General features: G+C 39.5%; 1 protein-coding gene across 1 annotated transcript in view; it reads right to left on the reverse strand.

The window, feature by feature from the left end:
* The window catches only part of Rrp6 (exosome component Rrp6), a 189046-nt gene that overhangs the window by 127578 nt on the left and 36368 nt on the right, over window positions 1–25100 (reverse strand). Inside the window, exons 8-9 of the mRNA XM_067149157.2 lie at window positions 20430–20620; window positions 9802–9958 (exon numbers count right to left, since the gene is read on the reverse strand). Coding sequence (XP_067005258.2) covers window positions 9802–9958; window positions 20430–20620 — 348 coding nt within the window. The remainder of the gene's footprint in view (window positions 1–9801; window positions 9959–20429; window positions 20621–25100) is intronic.

The raw sequence follows: 25100 nt of genomic DNA on the forward strand, positions 1-25100 counted from the left end.
AGGTGGTAGCTCGGAAGAGAAATCCACCATTGCGTTATGCAATGCATCGGGACCTAGGGTTCTGGGGAGTCCCAACATCTGCAATAAGGGTGAGTCGGAGCATCCTTGGAATCCTTTCAGACTTAAATTTAAGAGGAAATTCTTTGCAGGCATTCTTAATGTAAATTCCTTGCTAAAAACCGGCAAACAGAAAGAACTGGAAATTTTCTTAGATAGACATGAAATCCAGATCTTAGCAGCTCAAGAGACACGGTTTATGGATGAGAATGTAACAGAAACCAAAAATTATAGAATCTTTAAAGGTAAACCAGCAGTCAAAATTATGAAAGGAATGCCACTACTAGGTACCGCCTTTTATGTCCATAAAGCAATAATTGATAATGTTATGGAATTTAAATCTAGTTCAGAAAGGTTATCTCTTCTCACACTTAAATGCAAGAACAAAAAGTATACATTTGTTAACTGTCATGCACCAATAAATGAAGATAATAGCAAGAACCCAAGTAAAACTGAAGAATTCTGGAGTCTTCTAGATGATGAAATGTCAAAAATTCCAAAATCAAATGTTATTATTCTACTCGGTGATTTTAATGCACAGGTAGGCAAAGAAAAAGTTTTCAGCAAAACAGTAGGGGCATATCCGGCACACAAAAGAACAAACAAAAATGGCATGAGACTAATTAATCTCTGAAAATCCTTTCACCTAAAATTAATGTCGACCTTCTTTAAGAAACTTCCAAGAAAGGCTAAAACATGGGTGTCCCCAAATCCGATGTTAGGTGAGTTTCAGTTGGACCATGTAGCTATTTCTCAAGAAAGTATTAAGGAAATTATGAATGTTAAAGTAATAAGAAGTGGGGAATTTGACTCCGATCATTACCTCTCTAAAATTAAGCTAAAGCTTCTACCTCGCAGGAATCAAAGAAGGCCGAGAAAATTAATGAAATACAACATAGATAGGCTCAACATTACACAAGCAACTATAGAAAACTTTCAGGAAGAAATTAAAATAACTCAGCATGGCAAATGGCCAGAATTATCTAAACAGATTAATAGTGCAGCGAAGAAAGTATTTGGATCAGTTAAAACTAAAAAGAAAGTATGGTGGAATAACGTATGTGAGGAAGCACTTATGGAAACAGTGAAAAAGTGGAAAAAATGGAAATGTTCCGGAAAGAATGAACACTATGAGCTATTTAAACAACAAAGAAAGGAAACAACAAGAATAATAAGGCAGGTTAAAAGATCTTTTGAAAAATCGCAGCTATTAGAAATTGAGAATAATTTTGTAAGAAATAACTCCAGAAATTTCTATCAGACCTTTAAGAATAACCTTGAAGGTTATCAGTCCCGGAGCATTTGCTTCAGAGATGCAAATGGTAATATTGGCCTTAACAATGCCGAGAATTGTGAGATTCTGGCAAAACACTTCGAACACCTGCTGAACTGCCCTGAGCCAAATCATAAATTAGAATTTTCAGAAATTCAGGAAAATCTAGAAGCTGATTCACCTCCAACAGCGGAAGAAATAAAGGAAGCAATAAAAAATCTTAAAAATAACAAAGCTAGTGGGGAAGACTCCATAACAGCTGAACTTTTAAAATGGGCTGAACCAAAAATTATAGAAGATCTACAAATAATCTTTGAAGAAATTTGGGAAACAGAAAAGATCCCAGAGGATTGGAAAGTGGCTCTAATACACCCATTACACAAGAAGGGTAACAAGCAGGATGTCAACAACTACAGAGGTATATCTCTCTTGCCAGTTGCTTACAAGATATTCTCAACAATACTACTAAATAGAGTAAAATCGACACTGGACAGTCAATTGGGTGAATATCAAGGTGGATTTAGAGAAGGAAGATCTTGCTCCGAACAGATTTTCAACCTGAAATCTATAATTCGACACGGATTAATAAACTCCAAAGACATAGTTGTAACATTTATTGACTTTAAAAAAGCCTTTGACTCTGTTGATAGGGAAAGCCTAGATAAAGTAATCCGTGAATTTGGAGTTAAAACTAAATTGGCAAACCTAATTCGTGAAACACTTACAGACACTATCTCGAAAGTAAAATTTATGGGTGAAGTATCTCGACCTTTCAAAATAAATACAGGTGTCAGGCAGGGCGATGGTCTATCTCCACTCCTTTTCAATTGTGTCATGGAGAAAATTGTAAGAATTTGGAATGAAAAACTGAAAGAATCTAAAATATTGCCACTCATGCTGGGGAAGAAGAACAAAGGTGTTGCAATAAATTGCCTAGCATTTGCAGATGACTTTGCCATACTTTCAGAAAGCCTTACAGATGCAGCAATGCAAGTCAATCTCCTTGAAAAGACAGCCAACATGACAGGCTTGAGAATCTCTGCCGAGAAAACAAAATTTTTGACGAATATAAAAAATGCCCCAAAGTTTTCAGCAACGGATATTGGTCGAATAGAAAAGGTAAAGAAATTCAAATATTTGGGTGAGACAATTCAAGAAAATGGTTTAGATAAATCTGCTATAGAGGAGAGGATACAAAAGATGGAAAGAGCATACGGTATAACTAAGAATGCTTACAACAAAAAGTGCTTATCAAGGAAACTTAAAATAAAGCACTACAACACAGTAGTGAAACCAGAATGCCTTTATGCCAGCGAATGTCTAGCTTGATAAATTAGAAATATTAGAAAGAAGAATTATAAGGAAAATATTATGTCCTCCAAGAATTGCAGAGTTTTGGAAATTAAGAAGTAACAATGAAATTTACCAGAACGTAGAAAACATATCAGAAACCATAAGAAAAAGGAGATTGCTATTTCTTGGACACATTTACAGAATGGATGACAATAGACTAACTAAACGAATCTTCAAGTACCTTTGGGAAAAGAAATCAACTACCACCTGGATTCAAGAAGTCAAGAAAGACCTGGAAAGGAACAACATACGAGAAGAAGAATTATTGGAAAGAAAGATTTTTAGGAAGAAAGTCTTACAAATGGAAGGATTCCAAGGGAGGAAGGAAAAGAAAACAGGCACAAAGTGGACTGAAGATAGGAAAAAGAAACACAGTGAAACAATGAAAGAATACTGGAAGAAAAGGAAAGAACAACTAAGGAGGAACAATTGAAATTGTAACGTGGTCCTTAGAAGGCCGGAACGCAAGAAGAAGAAGAAAATGTTAAGCATTCAATTATAAATTTCAGCATAATACCGTAGCTGACAGTGGACTCAACAAAACACAGGAATTTGGTAGTAATGTATAAAACTCTCCTTTTGCTAGGAGTGTCTTGTTATTTGCTACTCTGAGAGTTAAAAACAAGCAATTATCCAATTTCATTATAAAACCCTCATTGAGTCTGCTTCTGTATCCATAAAGAAAACAACCTGGCATGTTTTTCTTCAAAACTCAGACTACAGACATACGTAAATGCTGCCTCCTAAGCGCCCAGGTCATTGGGCGTGCGACCGCCTGGCAGGCAGCTACATACGCCAATGAGTTAAAGAGAAAATAACTTAGGCAGGCTTTTGGCGACAATGGGATAGGAAAGGGCAAGGAGTGGGAAGGAAGCAATCATGGCTTTAACAAAGGTACATTCCCAACATTTGCCTGGGTGTAAAAATGGGGAAATGATGGAGAACCATCTTCCTGGTTGCTGATGGTGTTCAAACATGCCATATCCCAACTGCAAGACAACAGCTATGCAACCTGTACTACACAGCCAACTTGCTCCGTGATACTGTTAATGAGCTCTGGTGGCACACTCAGCCTCAGACACTGTTCTGAAGAGATTTGCTTTCAGTGAAAGGTAGTAGTACAACCAGAATGGTGAAGTTGGTAGGCAGAGGGCCTAAATAACACCCCTTAAGGAGGTTTGCAACCCACTCGCTGAGGCAATCTGATTTTATAACCACACCCATAACACAAATTCCCAGCTTGTCCAAGCATTTTAATTCTGGATTGAGATCTGGAACAAGTTTTTTGGGTCATACTGCAACAGAGTGCATCCCAATTCAATAAATGACCCATTATCAGTCAATATACTGTGCAGTATGTACTGCATTAAATTGGGTTTAGTAATAGTTGACTGACAATACACAACCTCTATAGTCAGAGAAGACTGGCACTGGACTGATGATGATGAATGTCTGTGCTTGACCTGATGAATAATGTTTCCAGTTCTTTTCGGCAGAACTGTCATGCAAGCTGCTAATAATTTTGTAGAAGTATGGGGTATGTTATTCTGATGGCAACCAGTGAAACTAGAGACTATGCGAAAGGTGTGATATACACAGATTACACTGACCTTAACATTCTAATTCCTTAACACTCATCACATTCCCAAGATGTGATGGTTTATACCAGCAAGAAAAAACATATCTCTCCATTGGGCAACGATCACACGGGACTGGTTCGAAGGACACACTGTTCCACTGCTGCCCAGTGTGCTTACTGGATTTGAGTAACTTTATGAGATACCATATAGACCACTTAATTCACTTAATGGACACCACCACACTAATGGACATACTCCAATTCTCCCCTTAAAAGTTTGGAAAAAAAGTTCCCTGCTTAATGGACACATTTCATTTTCACAATTTTTTTTTTTTTTTTTTTTTTTTTGTTTTTGCTAGGGGCTTTACATCGCACCGACACAGATAGGTCTTATGGCGACAATGGGTTAGGAAAGGCCTAGGAGTTGGAAGGAAGCGGCTGTGGCCTTAATTAAGGTACAGCCCCAGCATTTGCCTGGTGTGAAAATGGGAAACCAAGGAAAACCATCTTCAGGGCTGCCGACAGTGGGATTCGAACCCACTATCTCCCGGATGCGAGAAATTTATTTTAGTAATATTTAAAATGTTTTCATCAGATGGTCTGAAGTATGCAATAAAACTAGTAAATGAAGATTATTAAGAGCTGCATACTCTGTGCTGCTCGAAGGATAGGGATTTTTGCCAGAGAATGTATGTAAAGGAGATGACACCATGCAGTCAACAATATTTCTAGTGTGTGGTATATAACCGGGCGAGTTGGCCGTGCGCGTAGAGGCGTGCGGCTGTGAGCTTGCATCCGGGAGATAGTAGGTTCGAATCCCACTATCGACAGCCCTGAAGATGGTTTTCCGTGGTTTCCCATTTTCACACCAGGCAAATGCTGGGGCTGTACCTTAATTAAGGCCACGGCCGCTTCCTTCCAACTCCTAGGCCTTTCCTATCCCATCGTCGCCATAAGACCTATCTGTGTCGGTGCGACGTAAAGCCCCTAGCAAAAAAAAAAAAGTGTGTGGTATTTATTGGCAATTATGAGAAACAACAATGCATGGAAACTCTAATCATGATTAGTCCTTTTTAATGCACAAAAAAATATACCAAACAGCTAACAACTCTCCATCAGTGCCATTGGAACACCTGCAGTAGTTAGGTGTGTTGATGAACTGTGTTTTTGCAATGGATAGCAATAATAATTACACACCAAATTTTACTGTAACAATAGTAATAAAATGTTGGTAATGTTTTGTTTTACTAATAATTACTGCTGTTCTTTATTCCCAATTTATAAGTTGCAATACGCTGTAAGCTTTTTTTTTCTTCTTTTACATACAACAGCTGATGCTAGTCATAGATCGATTGTGATCATAGCTTGTTTGTAGCGAGACTATAAAGACACTGTTTGTAGTTGCTACTGGTTTGCTATACTGTATGAGGATGTGGTGTAATCTAGTGTGACTTTGGTGAGTGATATGACTGCTAGACCAATCATCTTCTCAATGATTCTTTGGCAAGACACACTGGTATCCATGCTAGTAGTGTTATCTATGGAAAACATGGAGACATTGTGATGTATTTGTTTCATCAATTTTTGCTGGTTACTTTGGCTGAAAGTAGTTATAAATGAAGTTATATCGAGCGAGTTGGCCATGCGGCTCTGAGCTTGCATCCGGGAGATAGTGGGTTCGAATCCCACTGTCGGCAGCCCTGAAGATGGTTTTCTGTGGTTTCCCATTTTCATACCAGGCAAATGCTGGGTCTGTACCTTAATTAAGGCCACGGCCGCTTCCTTCCAACTCTTAGGCCTTTCCTATCCCATCGTCGTCATAAGACCTATCTGTGTCGGTGCAGCGTAAAGCAACTAGCAAAAAAAAAAAAAAAAAAAAAAATTTTAAATGAAACTGCATGTAGTCGTAATCTTCCAGACTTACTGTATAATTTTTCCAACATTTAACTATTGATTATTTCACATTCAAGATGCCACCAGTACATGTTCTAATATATCTAAATTTTCATTACAGATTTTTCCTTGTTATAAAAAGTGGTGAGAAAGAGCATCCATTACGCGGATCAAGATAGTCCATCTTAGCTGAATGATTAGCATAGTAACCTTTTGTTCAGTGTGCCCTAGTTTGATTCCCGACTGGGCCAATGATTTTAACTATGTCTGCTTAATTCCTCCAGCTTATGGTCTCTTGGTCTTCACAGCCACATTCAGCAAATATAACTACACTACTGACAACAATAATTGAATGTGTCTCAGTGACCACTACAATCTCTTAGATTTCATACCAGCTTAGCAGCTTCTGCTGTTTAGGTAAAGAAACAAATGAGATACTATTAAATAAGTTATTAATTTTGTGTGGCTATTTCTAGCCGGGTGCAGCCCTTGTAAGGCAGACCCTCCAATGAGGGTGGGCGGCATCTGCCTTGTGTAGGTAACTGCGTGTTATTGTGGTGGAGGATAGTGTTATGTGTGATGTGTGAGTTGCAGGGATGTTGGGGACAGCACAAGCACCCAGTCCTCAGGCCAAGGGAATTAACCATTTAAGGTTAAAATCTCCGACCCGGCCGGGAATGAAACCTGGAACCCCTGTGGCCAAAGGCCAGTATGCTAAGCATTTAGCCATGGAGTCGGACATTAAATAAGTGTGTTTAATATTCTGACACTCCAGTGTACATCAGCAAAAAAAAAAAAAAAAAAAAAAAAAACCCTAAAAATATCAATATTATGAAAGAAAGGTTTAGTGCAATAGTGATTTACATTACAAGGGCTGTAAGCAAGGTTGTACGTACGAGCCGAGACGGATGATTTCACACTATATTGAATAACTTGGTTTTTATTTAAATGATAAAAATGAATACAGTATGCTCAGTTCAAACAGTTGACACCATCTATGAAATGTATAGAGTTGCCCACATGACACGTATAGCCATTAGGTCAGTCTGTAAGTACCTGTTTTACTTCTTCCTGGACTTTTGCCAACTACTTGGGGTCAGCATTATATGGGGACAAAGCCTAGTTTTACAGCCCGATGCTTTACCTAATGCCAATCCTATGCTGAGTGGCTCATTCACTACTGCGTGTTTTTGTGGTGTGATATGTTGTATGTGAATGAAGATGTGTGTTAAGATTAACACAAACACCCAGCCCATGAGCTAGAGGAATTAACCAGACATAGTTAAAATCCCTGGCCCAGCTGGGAACGAAACCAGGGCAGATTGAACAAAAGGTTACTATGCTGGTCATTCAGCCAAGATGGACTACCTAACTACCGTATTTCTTCATGTATTAGACCCCCCGCCCAGCTGTTCAAGACAAAGAAAAGAAAAGAAAACTTGCATATAAGATTCTCCCAATGTAATTTGTCAGGGAAAAACAACGATTTCACTTCGAAGTGGGTACAGGTAATACTGCAGTTCTGATGACATCACACAAATTTGTGAATAGTTTTGTCCGTCTAACCTACACAATGAAAAAGCATCAAAGTCCATGCGGTACATCTGTGTTTCATAGTTAAGAAATGTCCGCCTCTGTAGCATACTGCAGTTCCAATGACATTGCAGAAATTGGTGAACAGTTTCGTGGTTTCAAAACAACCGTAATCTTGAATGCTCTTGTTGGCACTGAAGATGACGACAACGCTGGTAGCAGGAAATGTGATAAGCCCACTGCTCAACTTACAGAGACAAATGACTAGCTGTCAGGTTCTTTTGCATTAATATTGCATAATACGACAAATAAACTATATCCGACACTTCTACCTTTTCTCTACAGGGTCAGCATGAAGCGATATGAATCTTCGTAGCGAATGTTTACAACCGGAACAACAACTGATTATATTTATACGAGGGTCGAGTCATAAGTCATGGCAACTACGCAATGGCCTCCACAGTATGCACTAGCCATGCGTCTTGGTAGGTGTGCTAGGTACCAACTGATGAGCCCAGCCTAGCACACGGGGGCAAACGCTGGCAACCAGGAATAAGTTAGCTGGAAAATTTATAATGTCCAATAATGGACCATTTATATTGGTATTATAAATTTAGTCATTCAGAACAAATATTTCAGATTCTCTATGGGAATCAATATCTATATCATCTGATGGCCAGGCAGGCATCAATTTTTGGTAATGGGACATAGTCTCTCATAGTATATTGCCACTGCCGGTGGCTACAATTAGCCTACGCAATGGCCTCCAGGGTATGCACTAGCCATGCGTCTTGGTAGGTGTGCTAGGTACCAACTGATGAGCCCAGCCTAGCACACGGGGGCAAACGCTGGCAACCAGTAATGAGTTAGCTGGAAAATTTATATAATGTCCAATAATGGACCATTTAGATTGGTATTATTAACTTTTTTTTTCTCATGAACATGAGACAACACGGAAAATCTAAGATATGCATTTGGAAATATAGGGCATGTACTTACACATAATGCCTGAAGACAAATTCGGACTTCAGGAGATTCTCGTAGGAAAGTGACAGAACGCAGGCCATTGGTAAACATTGTTTTATTATGGTATAGACAGCAAATACACAAGACTACGTACAAAGGACAGGTCTCCACTGGTTACAGACCTTCGAAATAATCACCCAAGGTTTCCACTGTGCGTTGCCAGGGGGGTAGGGGCAGGCGCTGAATACCAATCGCTGCATGTGTATCGCTGATGTGTGACACCACCCTCCGAAATGCTGTTACAGTGTCCCCTTTGTTAACAAACCGTTGTCCACGTAATGGCTTCTTGACTTTGGGCATTATATTATAGTCACACACCTAATGCTTCCCGTAGCTCTGCATGGTATTGGCGTGCATTTCTGCCACGGAGAACTGCTACTGTATTATACGATTGTTGCTCCTGCTTGTGGACTTCGATTTTGTGATGCTCTCATTCACACACTGAACTTGGGGGCATGTGTAGACCCACACTGTTGTTAACATACACCATCTAGTGGCATCATACGCAAGCACATACCGTACATTTCTAAATGCATACTTTAGATTTTCTGTGCTGTCTCTTGTTTGCGAGAAAAAAATAGTTGCCATGACTTATGACTCGACCTCCAGAGTATATGTAGGCCTAAGAGTCATGTGTTCACGATTTATTGTTTTCTTTATTTTTTAAATTTGGAAATACTGCCTTTCAACGAAGGTAGCCAGTAAGACTCAGAATATAATCATAAATTCATTTAGAATAGTGTAGAATACATACATGTATAATTTATAGTTCTGTATACCCAGAAGTCACTGGACGAAATGGGTGGCTATCACATATTGGATCCCTCTTTACATTTTGCGGCTATAAAAGTGAAAAAGCGAAAAAGAAAATACTGTAACTGTTTTATAGGTATTGAAAAAAAGTTTCAAATGGTACTGTTTTGTGTTGGTAGAAGTTGAGTTTAGTATTTTACTTCAGTATTGTAAAGTTCCACTTTCCACATTGTTTTGAGGATTGTAAACACATGAAATTTGACATAGTATGAACTAAGAAATTATTCCTATTAATATAGACAGAATTATTTTTAAATGAAAAGTAGGATAATACCTTTTTACACAATTCTGTGCTCCTTTGAATGACTGATAAGAGTAAATTTTTCTTCCCATTGGCAGCATCCAACAAAGCATTCTTCATGACATCATAGATGTACAGCAAATAGTGAGTATCTTCACGAGCATAATTCATCAACTCTTCAGGAAGTGGCCTACAAATAGACAACAGCTAATTAACAACCCATCAATACTGTTTTAGCTATTATTTGTTATTATTACCTATTAGTTTTAGGTTGTTAGAAAACATCTTTACATTATAGCTGATAATTATATGGAGTTCTATACAACAAAAAGGGCATCTATCTAACAAGTGCTTTTACTACTGCTTAATTTGATATCCTAATAAAATGAATTTAGAGGTTTACTACATGTTGACTAAAAACATCAAGTTGTTATTTTAAACTGGACAATGATGAAAAATAGTGGCTTCTAGACAAAACTTTCAGTTATCTAAATAGAGGGTGAGAGTTTGGGAGCATTTACTTCTACAGTCCTTGTTTAAAAGCAGATTTATGATGATGATGATGCTTGTTGTTTAAAGGGGTCTAACATCTAAGGTCATCGGCTCCAAAAGCAGATTTAAATAGGAAGCTAGGCTATCACGGTATACACAATGAAGTCCCCTCAAAGAGTGGAAGTTTCTACTATCCATAACTAGGGCACGAAGTGGGTTAGATTAACTGTAACTGGCCACCTATGCACTCCAGGAATTAACCTGGTGCTCATTTCTATTTTAGGCTAAGTGAGTTTCATGGCCATGTGGCTCTCTAGAAGTTGAAGTTATAATTCTAAATTTCTCAGCTTCCTGATTAATGAACTGAACCCACATTCTTCCATGTGAACAAAGAATACCTTTAATGCCTCAATTAAAAGAATATTTCACTAAATGACGGTTTTTAACACTTCCTGTCAACAGAGAGAAATACAGTCATGTATGACACAATATGGAATGTAGAAAAGGTTCAAAATATTTAGGATTAAGGTATAGCTTATATAGTTAATCCATTTTATACTGAAGAATCATATACAACTCATAAAGAGGTAGCTTCTTTTCTTGTCAGGTATAGTAGCATTTGCAGACATCATGACATGGTCAATATTAAACTGGAATATTCTGGAATCTAAAAATAATTATTTCCCCTCCCCATGTGTTAAAAATTTGCCCAGTAAACGGTTGTAATATTGGCAACTGAGTGCTTTGGATAAACAAATAATGCAATGTCTGTCAAGATACACCCTTGTATTCGTGTGACAGTTGTAAAAAATACCTACATCAAAAAATGGTGGGTTATTCATGGATCTAGTAGTTTGGTCTTCACAAACAATGCTGCAAATATTTTGCTTTTGTAATGAATACTGAGGTGCCATTGTATTTTTTAATAAATTAATTTTCCAATGATTACTGGAAAGGAGCATATTTTTTCTTACTTTTTTGCTAGAAGTTTAACGTCATACTAACACAAGGAAGACCGAGCTAGATAGCTGCAGTCGCTTAAGTGCGGCCAGTATCCAGTATTCGGGAGATAGTAGGTTCGAACCCCACTGTCGGCAGCCCTGAAAATTGTTTTCCGTGGTTTCCCATTTTCACACCAGGCAAATGGTGGGGCTGTACCTTAATTAAGGCCCGGCCGCTTCCTTCCCACTCCTAGCCCTTTCCTGTCCCATCGTCGCCATAAGACCTATCTGTGTCGGTGCGACGTAAAACAAGTAGAGAAAAAAAAAAAGAACACGAGGAAGGACGTAAAAGTAATAGGATTGGGAACGTAGAGGCCGTGGCATAGTGTGAGAAACCACGGAAACCCATCTTCAGGACTGCTGACAGCGGGATTAAAACCCATCATCTCCTGAACGCAAGCTCACAGATATGCGACCCTAACTGCACACCCAACTTGCTCGGTCAATCATTCAAGGTTATAAACTTATACTTATATCTCCACCTGAAGACACATTCCGAACTCTAGAAACCCAATAGAAGCATTTGGATTTTGCTTTAAAACCAGCATATTACATTTAAATGTGCAATTTTAGTGTGTTCGCCAAAAGAGCTTATATTATTCATTTTGCAAAAATTGTATGATAAATATTCTTATAGTTTAATTGTATGTGACACAAATCCAAAATTTAATTTGTCACTGATAAGCATAACAATATTACATCTATAACAGTTCATTGCTTCACCATTTTATATGTACATCATTCCATCACATATTCAGTTCAATCTTTTATACCTTTATATTTCATTCCACCGTGTAATTCTGCTTTAGGACTTTGGCATATCCATATGCATCTTGGCTAGGCTGATGATGACCCACACAGGGTCGAAACTAGTATCTCGTATTTTTTTTTTTTTTTTTTTTTGCTATTTGCTTAACGTCGCACCAACACAGATAGGTCTTATGGCGACCATGTAAAGGCCTAGGAGTTGGAAGGAAGCGGCCGTGGCCTTAATTAAGGTACAGCCCCAGCATTTGCCTGGTGTGAAAATGGGAAACCACGGAAAACCATCTTCAGGGCTGCCAACAGTGGGGCTCGAACCCACGATCTCCCGGATGCAAGCTCACAGCCGCGCGCCTCTACGCGCACGGCCAACTCGCCCGGTATCTCGTAATATATTGTAATGTTCTTATAAACATCGCAATTAATGTAAATGTATTGAGTAGGTGGATTAAACCTTTGTATTTTATTTTATGTGTTGCTCGGTCAAGTCATATACAGAGAGAGAGGAACACTCAATAGGGCAAACGAACCTAATGACAAACCCAGCTTTCCAGGGTAGATTTTTAGACATTAAAAATGTCTCTACTGATGGTACTAACTGAGTTTTAAACCATGCACTAAATATATCAAGTTCATCCAAGCAATGACCTGATTTGTGTACCACACTATGAGGGAATCTTTCTTTACTTTTTTGAAAGCTTTTGGATGTTTTGATTTTTCAATTAAAGTGAATGGAAATTTGTGTACTCCACTTGTGTTACTAGATGCTAGTACAGTTACACTTTCTTTGCTTCTTTTGTAACTGGGAGCAGCAGCTTCTTGTCTAAAAAGCTAATGTTTTAGTAGGTAGCATTTTAAAGTTCAGCCAAGTCTCCAACAGTTGCTGTGAAGTTGTCTCCATTAAACATTGTATTTTCCCCAAAATTTTGCATATATTTTTAGAGCCTTTTCCTGCATAAGTGGCCATGTTATGGGCACCCCTTTATCCCTTTGGCATTGTGATGTTATTCAACCACACCCTTCTACCATGTGACGTGCTGGCCTGGGCCACAACATTTATGTAGGAGTGATATCAGATAGTTAACGTTAATTTTGCTGTTTTCAAATGTAGGACATCTTTGTCTTTGGATATACGCAGACAACCAGTGGATCCACCTGAAAAAATACAGTCAGACAAGGAAGAACGGAGGCTAAGCGCGGGGAAGCAATGCTCAATGAACCAAGAGATGCTTTCCAAAACACGAGAGGGGGCTAGAGGGATAGGGAAACAGGACAGATTCAGAGCCAGGTTAGAACAGCAGCAAACAATTCAATAACATACATTATACTGGTTCTGGAAGAGTCCAGAAATTATCATCATTAATATTATTCGCATTACATTGCACCGACACAGATAGGTCTTATGGCGACGATGGGATAGGAAAGGGTTAGGAGTGTGAAGGAAGTGGCCATGGCCTTAATTAAGGTACAGCCCCAGCATTTACCTGGTGTGAAAATGGGAAACCACAGAAAAACATCTTCAGGGCTGCCGACAGTGGGGTTCGAACCCACTATCTCCCGGATGCAAGCTCACAGCTGCGCGCCCCTAACCGCACAGCCAACTCACCCTGTAGTCAGTCAAGAAGTTAACCAACAAACAAGAATCCAACATTCTTATAACAGTAATTGCAGTCAACAATAGAAACGACCAGCGTGATAAACCAGTGGCTCAATATTATACGAGACCACTGTAAAAAAGGGATGGTGGCTTAACTTTCAAGAAAATGGCACTACGCACCAGATTAGAATAATTAAAGCTAGTTACATCATTGAATATTGAATTTTCACGACTGTATTGTAATCGCAACCGACTTTCAACCTATTAGGTCGTGTTACCTACATTTAATACGTGTTGGAGAGATGTTAAGTACAGAACAAAAATAGCCGACCAGACACCAGTGGGATCCGAACCGACAACCTCCCAATTTTGCGTCGGGTGCTCTACCAGTTGAGCTATGGTGGCCTAGGCTATCTTTGTTCTGTTGGAAAGGATCTAAGCTACAGGTCTGGTACTACTACCATCACACTGTAGAGTGCGATTAAGTTGCCCGGAGGTACTATTAAATTTGAACTGTGTATTTTAATGTGTTTAATGTATTTGTAAATTAGATTTAGGCTTAAGTTAAGTTTTTATAAACAAATTCTAGTCCTGAAAGAGACAGTTCTAAACAGAAGTACCTGAATAATACATAACCATTTTACATTCAACATGCCCAATTTGGACACTTAGGCACGATGCTTCCCCATGGCATCTCCCTTTAGAAAAGGACATACAACTAATGCTCAACACAAATGTAAAGGTATTCATGTACAGCTGATGATGACTATTTAAAAAGTCAAAACCGTCCTGTAAGCTAATTCTTACAATAATAAAATTGTATTGATAAGGTGGAACCTTTTCTTGTCTATACATATGTGAACTATCAATACGGAAATGAAACTAGTGAATCAAGATAGTCTCACAGTGTGCGTTGCGTATTACAAAGAGCTTGTTTGACGGGTTTGTTTTAGGATTATTCTTGTTTTATGAGTAATTCTTGCCTCGTCCTTTACTGCATTCTTCAATTAACATTTTCGTGGCATGTGATGTGACGTTAGTTTGTTTCTATTCTATTGTTTCTGTTTGCGTTGCTCTGTGTTGTTTTTGTATATAATAACTGCACTATATATTTTACAATGGCGAAGACAAAGGAGATAAGGAGCCAGGGTAGAAAAATGATCAGCAATGTTCATGAATATTTTCAAAAGGAAGCAGAAAATAATGGGCCTTTAGTGAGTGTGTATAAAGTGCAGCAGAGATTGTCGGAAGCTTGTCAAGTTAGTACGCGAACTGTTCAGCGTATAGTAAAGGAAGGTAAAGACAGTACCCAGTCATCTGGTTCCATCTCATTTCAAGCACCGTGCGAACGAATCAAAAGGAACTGTATAACAAAGGCAATCAACGGATTCCATAAAGATGTAATTAGAAGAACTCTCCTCAGTTATTACGTAAACGGTGAATACCTGACACTGAACAAATTACGTGGTGATTTAGAAAGAGATATACAAGAGATATACAATTTAAACGGAAAGTTACTTCAATGTGGAGGATACTAAAGTCTATGGGGTTCAAATATTAAAAAAGCAACGACAGGAGAAGATTTTAATGGAGAGAGCTGACATAGTAACAGCCAGAGTAACGCTTTTGAGAAAAATGCATCTCCTCAGGAATAAGGAACCATCGCCCCATATATTTTATTTAGATGAGACTTACATTCATCAGAATTACGCTCCAACGAAAATCTGGCAAGATAAAGAGGGTACAGGAGGTTTAAAAGCTCCTGTGGGGAAAGGTGGACGACTTATTGTTTGTCACGTAGGTTCCAGTCACACTGGTTTTCTACAGGAATGTAAATTGGTTTTCAGGCCAAAGGTGAAATCGATCAGTGATGACTACCACACTGATATGAACGCTATGGTTTTTAAAGTGGTTTTGGAAGTTTTTAGACGCTCTTGACGAAAGGAACATCAAAGACGCAGCGATTGTAATGGACAATGCCAGCTACCATTCAGTACAGCTAGAACGAATTCCTACCATGAACACACAAAAAGCTGATATTATATCATGGTTATCTGCTAGGAATATTCCTCATGACAGCAATCACACCAGACTCAAACTGTTGTCTCCTGTGAAACAATTCAAGCCAAAGGCAAAAATGTACGAAATTGATACACTTGCTGACAGAAAGGGTCATACCGTTGTTCGCCTGCCACCCTATCACTGTCAATATAACCCCATAGAGCTGGTTTGGAGAAACGTTAAAACTGCTGTAGGGAAAAGGAACAAAACCTTCAAACTAACTGACGTCCAATCTTTAATGGAAGAGGAGCTGGATAAATAACCGAAGAGGAGTGGAAGGCTTGTGTGTCACATGCTGAAAAATTTCAAGAGGACGATTACAAAAGGGACGTGGTATTGGACACAGTCATGGACGGACATCATCATAAATCTGCGAGACGACAGCCACAGTGAGGAGTCGAGTGACGAGGATATTTTCGGTGACAGCTCTGGTGACGATGGCGAGTGTCGGGGTGCTGTAACACGGATTCTTCAGCTGGAATAAGGTAAGATAAAGTAAGAAAATAAGAAAGTAAGAAAATGTGTTGTGTAACTCTGTACTATTGAACAAATTTTTTTTTGGTCTGTTGTCAATGCACTTGTTGCATTATTAATTAACTCGTATCATACTACATCGAAGATATAAGAAAACAATAGAAATAAATAAAATAAAAAAATAAATAAATAAATAAAACTCATCCATGGGCCATACTCAAACTATAACTCTGTACTTCATTGTTATGTGGATTTCAACACAACTTTAACACGCGCGGGCGCACCTGGCAACATTGTAGTAGTGGCCTCTGTCTCTCTCCCGTAACGGCCTCTCGCGTCGTGCTGGACTGGTCGGCCCCATGCTCCCCGCATCCCCTGACAGCATGTAGGCTGACCCCCATCAGAGCAGAAAAGACCTATTAATACGGGAGGACTGAGGCAATGAGAACAAGGACTCCCTTCCTCCAGTCACTGCAGTAGCATGTACCCCATAGCGTGTACAGAGCACTAAATATAGGGAAAAATATATAATAAGAATATGTCCTTCTGGCATGCGGCTGTGCGGGGACCTGTGTTGTCGGGCAGATACTATTGCCCAGGTACATGACACTCCCACCTGCTGCTTCCTGGGTGGTTACTGACACAGGCTTTCAAGCGTAGTCGCACACGTAGGAGCTCCATTGCCGAGCAGCACACACATCAAAAATTTTGAATGGTCTACAACTGACCCTCGGAAAAACAATAAAAAATAAAGAGGGGACCATGGCCACATGACCCTTTTGTTCGCCTTCTACGACAGGCAGGGATTACCTGTGGATATATTCAGCCTCTCCCATCCACAGTGGGTCCAACACATTATACCAAACCGCAATCCATGTCCGCGCCTAGGTCGCCCCTTTTTGTCGCCTCTTACGACAGACAGGGGATACCGCGGGTGTATTCTACATGTGCATCCCCCACCCGCAGGGGGTATTTTATTTCCCTCAAGTCCGTCGGCAAGCCGGTCAGGACCCCCCTATACGCCACCTGGGACGCGCCACGTGGGAGTATCACCTCTCCCCCTGCTACGCCAGAGTAGCAGGTTTGTGGTCTATCTGTACTAGTGCGTTCTCTTCCCTGTAAGTGACAGCTGAATGAAAAGAACTGGAAAGGAGGCAATAGAATCAAATGGTGGTAATAATAGTGCCGCTATTGCAGTAGATGGTTCATGGCAAGAGAGGTGTGTTTTCTGCCACTGCTCTACTTGGGGAATTAAACTGGGAGAAATGCCTGAACTACTGCTGCTCTTGGTGCCAGAGGGCATAATTATAATAATCACGGGTGTTCAAAAAATTATTCTGGGTATAGTGGGGGTATGCAAGTACAAACTTTATTGTCAATTTTCAAATGCCCTGAATCAGAATGTGGCTTGAGATACATTAATTACCTCAGAGATGGAGATTTGAAAGAATTTACTGCACACTGTACAGAAGAAAATGGGTTCAAGGCTAAGAAATTTGAAAAAAGACGACAAGAATACTAAACTGTCAGATGTCAATCACTTGGGAAAAAGGATACCTAACCGATGCCAATATTGATCTTTCACAGCAGTATTATAGCCAGGCTATTGGGAGGATGGCTCGGCTTAATGATGTAAGAAAGAAATATGGGCAACATAGTTTCATAAGCTTAGCACTGGTGAAAAACCCCAACATTGCCTGTGTCCCAAGGGTGCTAACAGCTGGTGTAAATTTAACAAGGGTAAAGGAACAGGTCAGTATTACACTGAAAAGAACTCACTATCAGTAGGAAAACTATATTGTGTTTGAAAAACCCTGTTTTATATTAGTCATCTCCTACTGCATGTTCCGTCATCATCTTTATCTTGTACCAGCTCGAGTTTTCCATACATTCATGAATTACCGTATAATCCCGAATACCACCCACACTTTCCCCCCCAAAATATTGGTTCTAAATCTTGGGTGACCGAGCTCGATAGCTGCAGTCGCTTGAGTGCGACCAGTATCCAGTAATCGGGAGATCGTGGGTTCGAGCCCCACTGTCGGCAGCCCTGAAGATGGTTTTCCGTGGTTTCCCATTTTCACACCAGGCAAATGCCGGGGCTGTACCTTAATTAAGGCCACGGCCGCATCCTTCCACTTCCTAAGCATTTCCCATCCCGTCGTCGCCATAAGACCTATCTGTGTCGGTGCGGGTCGTATTCAAGCTATTCATTCTTGTAAATATTTACTACGTTTACACGGAGTATTGAAATAGATTTGAATACAGTTACCTTACTCAATATACCACTTGTAAATGGGCATTCACGTCTTATTGCATTTTAGTTGCGTTCTAGAAAACAAGATTGATTTTTTCTCAATATGGTTACAGTGGCATGTAAACGTGAAATGTAAGGTAATGAAATATGGTAAATCAAAGAATATGGTAAATATGCAGTAAATATGAAAGCCGCTGCTGTGGATGCTTGATCGTTATGCTGGGTGTGCGAATAGCTGATCCCACAGGATATCGTACTTTGCGAGAATTGAGACTGTTGGTTACGGAAGTCCACCTCGCTCACATTCGAGTTCCGTATCTGTCCCGTGAAAGTGCTGTCTCGATAGTAAGCGATGGATTCAAAACGGTGTCTGCGGTCATTTACTGTACGTGAGAAGCGAAGCTGAAATATATGGAAATTGTGCCGTTTGCAGAAAGTATGATACTGATGAATCATGTATTTGTGACTGGTGGAAGAAGAAGGAAACACTTCTAAAAAGCAACGGTGATCGCAGAGCGTTCTGCGGGTGGAGTGCAGTGTTTCCGGAAATTGAAGAACGACTCCACAAATATTGTGATAGAAAAACGTGAGTTAGGATATGGTCTTTCTAGTGAAATGTGTCAATTGAAAGGACTAGAGATCATAAAAGAACTCAAAACACAGGGTTTTACTGCAAGCTGTGGATTGATCAAAAGTTTTATAGGAGAAAGGGATTGTGCATTCAGAGACGTACGTCTATTTCAAAACGTCTCCGTAGGGCGTATGAAGAAAAATTAACGCCCTTTCAGCATCACATTATTCATTTGAGGAAGAAAAATTCTTATTTGCTGTCAAAAATTGGGAATGCTGACCAGACACCTGTCTATTTTGAAATGCCGGTGGAAAATATAGTGGATACGAAGGGTTCTAAAATCAGAACAGGTGGTAACGAAAAGCAACGATGCACGGTAATGTTGTGCGTATTAGTGGATGGAACCAAACTCCCTCCATATGTAGTTGTGAAAAGGAAAACACTTCCGAAAGGAAACTTGCCGTCCGGTGTTATTGTTAGAACACATGAGTCCGGCTGGATGGACAGTGCGTTAGTTGAGGACTGGGTGAAGTGCATTTGTCGTCGTCCGGGAGCTTTGTTACAAAAACGAAACATGCTTGTGATGGACAGTTACCGAAGACATACAACCGACGCCGTAAAAGATATGATGAGGAAAGGAAAAATCGATCTTGCGATAATTCCCAGAGGACTCGCTTCTATTCTACAGCCACTGGATGTGTGCGTGAACCGGCCTTTCAAAATTGCAATGAAACACTTTTACACTGAATGGATGTGCGATGATGATCACGCGTTATCACCAACCGGATGAGTGAAGAGGCCTGAAGTGAGACTAATATGCAGCTGGATCAAGGCCGCATGGTCGCACATTCCCAACGATCTAGTGTCCAAAAGCTTTAAGAAATGTCGAATTTCAAATTCGGTGGACGGTAGTGAGGACGACTATTTGTGGAAAGATGCCAGCGACAAAAGTTCCTATGGTGAAACTTCAGATGACGACGGTGAATTGTGAATGATCTGAATATTGGACCAATTTTATTTACAATTTTTGTGATGATTTTATTAATTGTAAGCTGTTTGAATTTATATTTGTGGTATATTTGAAGAAAATTAAATAGGTATGTAAGTTATTTGAATTTTTTCTTTTTCCGTATTCTGACGTCTCAAATTTAGGGTGCGGGTTTTATTCGGTGGCGGGTGGTATTCGAGATTATATGGTAGTTGAAACAAACTGAATGTTCAAACATTATGATACTTGTACATAAACACTTGGGACACATTAATTCTATATCAATTTACACACTGCAAACTCAAAGCACTATGAGCAATGTCTAATGAAAATATCTACAGGCAACATGCAGAAGTATAGTATGTCAGTGTTAACGTATTTTACATGTTTTCCACACCTGAAATACACTGCATATATCCTGTTTCATTAGTACAAAAAACTGATTAGATTGGGTGTACCTTATTCTCCAATCAGCCAGCTGAAAGTGCTTATTGACAGACACATTACAATAGTGCTTCAACAAGAATGCAAGAGATAAGTGAGCCATATTCAGAACTTTAGCGGCTTGATGTGTGTCGAACATGTTCACAACGTACAAGGAGAGATCTCGCTGTAGCCATTCAATGTCATTATCAGCTCCATGGAACACCTGAAACACGAAAAAATTAGACATAAAATTACTGAACACATGTTGCCAAAGCTAATGAATAAAATTTATAGTATATATACACACACACACACATATATATATATATATAGATGAGGCTTTGTTGTTGTAGAGGGGCTGAGCAGAAAGATTTGTCACTCAGTGAACAGGCACAGATATTGTTGTCTCTTACAGATGTTGTTGACAGAAGGGCTCTGGTAATGAGGCACCTCTTTCCTCGACTACGAATGTTATAGTTATTTTATTATGCTGATACACGCAAGTATTAGAAATTTAAAAAATTAAAAATAATTTAAAAAATCATTTCCACCTCATGTGGAACACTTTTAATTATTAATAAGTGTAAGTAATAGAAATATAATTCTGTTTCTTTTCACATGTTTAGACCTTTTTGGTTAGTTTCCAATGTCAATAGCAAATTACCGATTGTTAACCTTTCCTGGGCAAAAGCCCATATATGGTTTACCTGCCCGTATCCTCACGAGCGGAAACCCATATATGGGCTTGCAAATACTTAGAAATGTTATCAGCTTTTTGAGTTCGAATAATTACACAAATAGTCAACAGATGAAATACACTGTACTTACAATCATCTTAAAGCTGAATGATGGCGTTACGATTATACTGTAGCATGGCGAGCCACTGCGTCCGCCATGCCAATGTACAACCAAAGAAAGTAGCGCAAGCTAGTCAGCTCCAACCGCACGCTCTACACCAAGGAAGGCCCACCCTTTCCCTACTCCCGTCACCAGGCGGAGGACAGGCACTTGCGGATTGGTCAGCGCCCCCGCCTCTGCTATCTGGTTCGTCCTGCTCGTTCATTGGATGCCTATGGCGTTATGGAAGAATTTGGACGGCGCGCAGAGAGTATTCACCTGCGGGAAGACTCTGGGCTCTGGAAGCATCCAGATGGTGTGGGCTGAAGTGTCAGTCTGTTGGAGTATCTGTCTTTTGGAGTCGAGGACTCGTTTCTGTGTGCTTGTTGTCATGCGTGTGAGTGTCTTGGACCAGCTGCTGGAAGAGGACTTCGCCTGTCCTGTGCAGTGTGGATGACAACACAGGATGCCAACATGGGGCTGTGAGTGGAGTTCGACGGACTGAGTGGACAGCGGTTACTGTCCCAAGCTGTGAGACTGATGTGTAGACTGTGGACTGTGACAGCGCTAACAAGTGTGACTGAGTGTAATGTAAGTGATCGAAGACTTTGTGTGTGTCATTGTAGATAAAAAGTGAGAAACTAAGAGAGGGCACGAACCACATAAGTGTGTCTCCTGTGTACTTGTGTAAGTTGTGAGCTCGGTAATCGCGTGTGTGTAAATGTGGAGTTTTAGCGCTTAGTTAATAAATTTTAGAAATAAGACGCTACCAGGTTCTGTCTTATTTATTTGCCCCGCCAACAAATCTCAATATTACGCGCATTTTTGAGAGTTATCAGCTGAGTTTGTTGACTGTGCGTGATTGCAGAATACTGTGGTTCATATTTTCCATTTTTCCCCTGCATTTTTGGCAAAGTAGTTAAAAGAAAACTAATCACAAGTGATGAATTAATTAATGAAAGTGGCAGCGAAGTCAGTGTCAAAATTGTCATTTAGTGATAGTGAAGGTCAATTAAATTAAATAAGTTTCATTATGATAGATCTGTTTTGAACTGTGATTACAATAGAGTTAAACTAATGTATTATTAAGGTCCACCTTTTCAATACAAAATATACAGAGTTTAAATTACATAAATGATTTTTTTTTTTGCTAGGGGCTTTACGTCGCACCGACACAGATAGGTCTTATGGCGACGATGGGATAGGAAAGGTCTAGGAGTTGGAAGGAAGCAGCCGTGGCCTTAATTAAGGTACAGGGACTAGTTTCGACCTAATATTAGGTCATCATCAGCCTAAAGCAAAATTAAAACATAAAGAAATCAAACAATGTAAAGTCACATAACGTCTCGTAAATGTACATACCATGTGAGATATTGAGAAAAGAATTATAGAGACGTGCAGCACTATGTTAAAAAATAACTCCAAGACAGAGATTTATAAAAAGTCCAGTGCATATTAAAAAGATGTTAAAGACAGGAATCCTTGAGTTGCTGGATAAGGAGATTAGTATATGCTGGCTCCTTTAAGATGCTGTTATCCAACTAAAGAACAACTGAGCCGAAGTCACGTCGTTTATTTACGATTAAAGTCCAGTGCACCATACAGCATTAAAAAGTTGTTAGGAATGGAAATCTTTCAGTTGTAGGTCAAGGAATTCAATATATGCTTGCTCCTTAAATGTGCTGTTGTACATTCGAAGAACAACTGGGACGAAGTTACGCCGTTTTTCAAGATATTCATACACGTAAAAAGTCCAGTGCTCATTAAAAAGATGTTAAAAGTAGGAATCCTTGAGTTGCTCCAAAGTCACGTCGTTTATTTACGATTAAAGTCCAGTGTGCCGTACAGAATTAAAAAGTTGTTAGGGACGGAAATCTTTCAGTTGTAGGTCAAGGAATTCAATATATGCTTGCTCCTTAAATGTGCTAAATTGAAAAGGTGGACCTTAATAATACATTAGTTTAACTCTATTGTAGTGAAGGTCAATTTCTGGAGATTTCTTCTGGCAGTGGTAGTGAATGCAAGAGCGGCACGAGTGATCGTACAGACGATAGTGCACCTGCACCGGCGCTGCCTGGACTGACTTGAGTCATTTTGATCTAGCCCATCAACTAGGATTCCAATACAGTATACAATAATCAGCAGTGGCCTATATTACAATCATATTTTAATGAAGATACTGAACCACTAGAGTATTTTTATCTTTTCTTTGATGATGAGATTTTTGAGATAATTATGCATGAAACTTGTATTCAGGGAAACACAAATAGAAAGAAACATCCTGGACAAAAAGGGCAAGAATTGCATCATGGTTTCCCTTAAGTGTTTCATGCATGAAAGTATTTATTGGTGTGGTGATTAGGATTCTTCTTCTTACTGTGCTGTTCATGTGGTATTTATTCAGTGAACAATGATTACGGTGATAACAAAATTCAGAACTGTGCATAGCTTATTTTCAAGATTATTATTTATATTATTATTATGTTGTAACCTGTCCATAATAATGTGGACGGAAACCCATACATGGGCTGCACAATACTTAGAAATGTTATCAACTCTCTGAGTTCAAATAGTTAAACGAATTGTCAACACAAGGCATAAGCTGTTCTTCTGAACATTTTAGAGTGGGAATCTGGTGTTACGACTATGTTAGACACGTTTCTTTGTGAGTTATCAGCTGAGTTTTTTAACCATGCGTGATTGGAGAATATTGTGGTTTATATCTTCTATGTTTTTTGCACATTTCTGGCAAAATAGCTACAAGAAAACTAATCACCAGTAATGAGATAGAGGCAATAGTTAATGAAAGTGGCAGTTAAGTGTCACAAATGTCATTTAGTGACAATTAAGGTGAATCTCCCGAGATTTCTTACGGCAGCAGTGGCGAGTGCGAGAGAGGCATGACTGATCATACAGATGATAGTGCACATGTATCCGGCTCTGCCTGGACAGACATGAGTAATTTTGAACCTGGCCCATCAACTACGATTCCAATATATAATATTCACCCTACCCCTAACATCAAAGATTACTTTTCTACTGGTTGGGTAGATAAATTTCCATTTTCAGGTGACATGTTTCTATGGCATGAATTTCCCTTTTTATTATGGAATTTGTATTTTGCCCATGCTGAGGGAAATAAAAAATTATGCTAGGAGGAATTTATACGGAATGTTATGGATAGAATAAGGTGTAAATATTCTTCGTTTTATTCACCAGGCCTGCCTATATCAGGTTTTTTTTTTTTTTTTTTTTGCTAGGGGCTTTACGTCGCACCGACACAGATAGGTCTTATGGCGACGATGGGATAGGAAAGGCCTAGGAGTTGGAAGGAAGCGGCCGTGGCCTTAATTAAGGTACAGCCCCAGCATTTGCCTGGTGTGAAAATGGGAAACCACGGAAAACCATCTTCAGGGCTGCCGATAGTGGGATTCGAACCTACTATCTCCCGGATGCAAGCTCACAGCCGCGCCCCTCTACGCGCACGGCCAACTCGCCCGGTGCCTATATCAGTAGATGAGCGCACAATCAGCTTCAAAGGGAGAGTTAAATTCAAAGTATATAACCGAAATAAACCCACAAAATTTGGCCTCAAAGTGTTTACTTTATCTGACAGTTCCAATTGGTATCTATTCCATTTTCAGCCCTGAATGGGGAAACCACTGCCTGATTCTAATCTTCTCAAATCCACGCTTGTTGTTAATGAACTAAGCTCCTCCCCCCTCAACAATCCTACAGACCCACTCAAAGGTTTCCATATCTATACAGGGTATTACACTTCTCCTGAACTGGCACATGAATTATTGAAAATGAACATGGTCATAACAGGCACGTCATGGGCAGTAGAAAAAACATGCCAGAATCCT

Source organism: Anabrus simplex, chromosome 6 (assembly GCF_040414725.1).
Source record: "Anabrus simplex isolate iqAnaSimp1 chromosome 6, ASM4041472v1, whole genome shotgun sequence".
In the NCBI taxonomy this organism is placed as follows: Eukaryota; Metazoa; Arthropoda; class Insecta; order Orthoptera; family Tettigoniidae; genus Anabrus; species Anabrus simplex.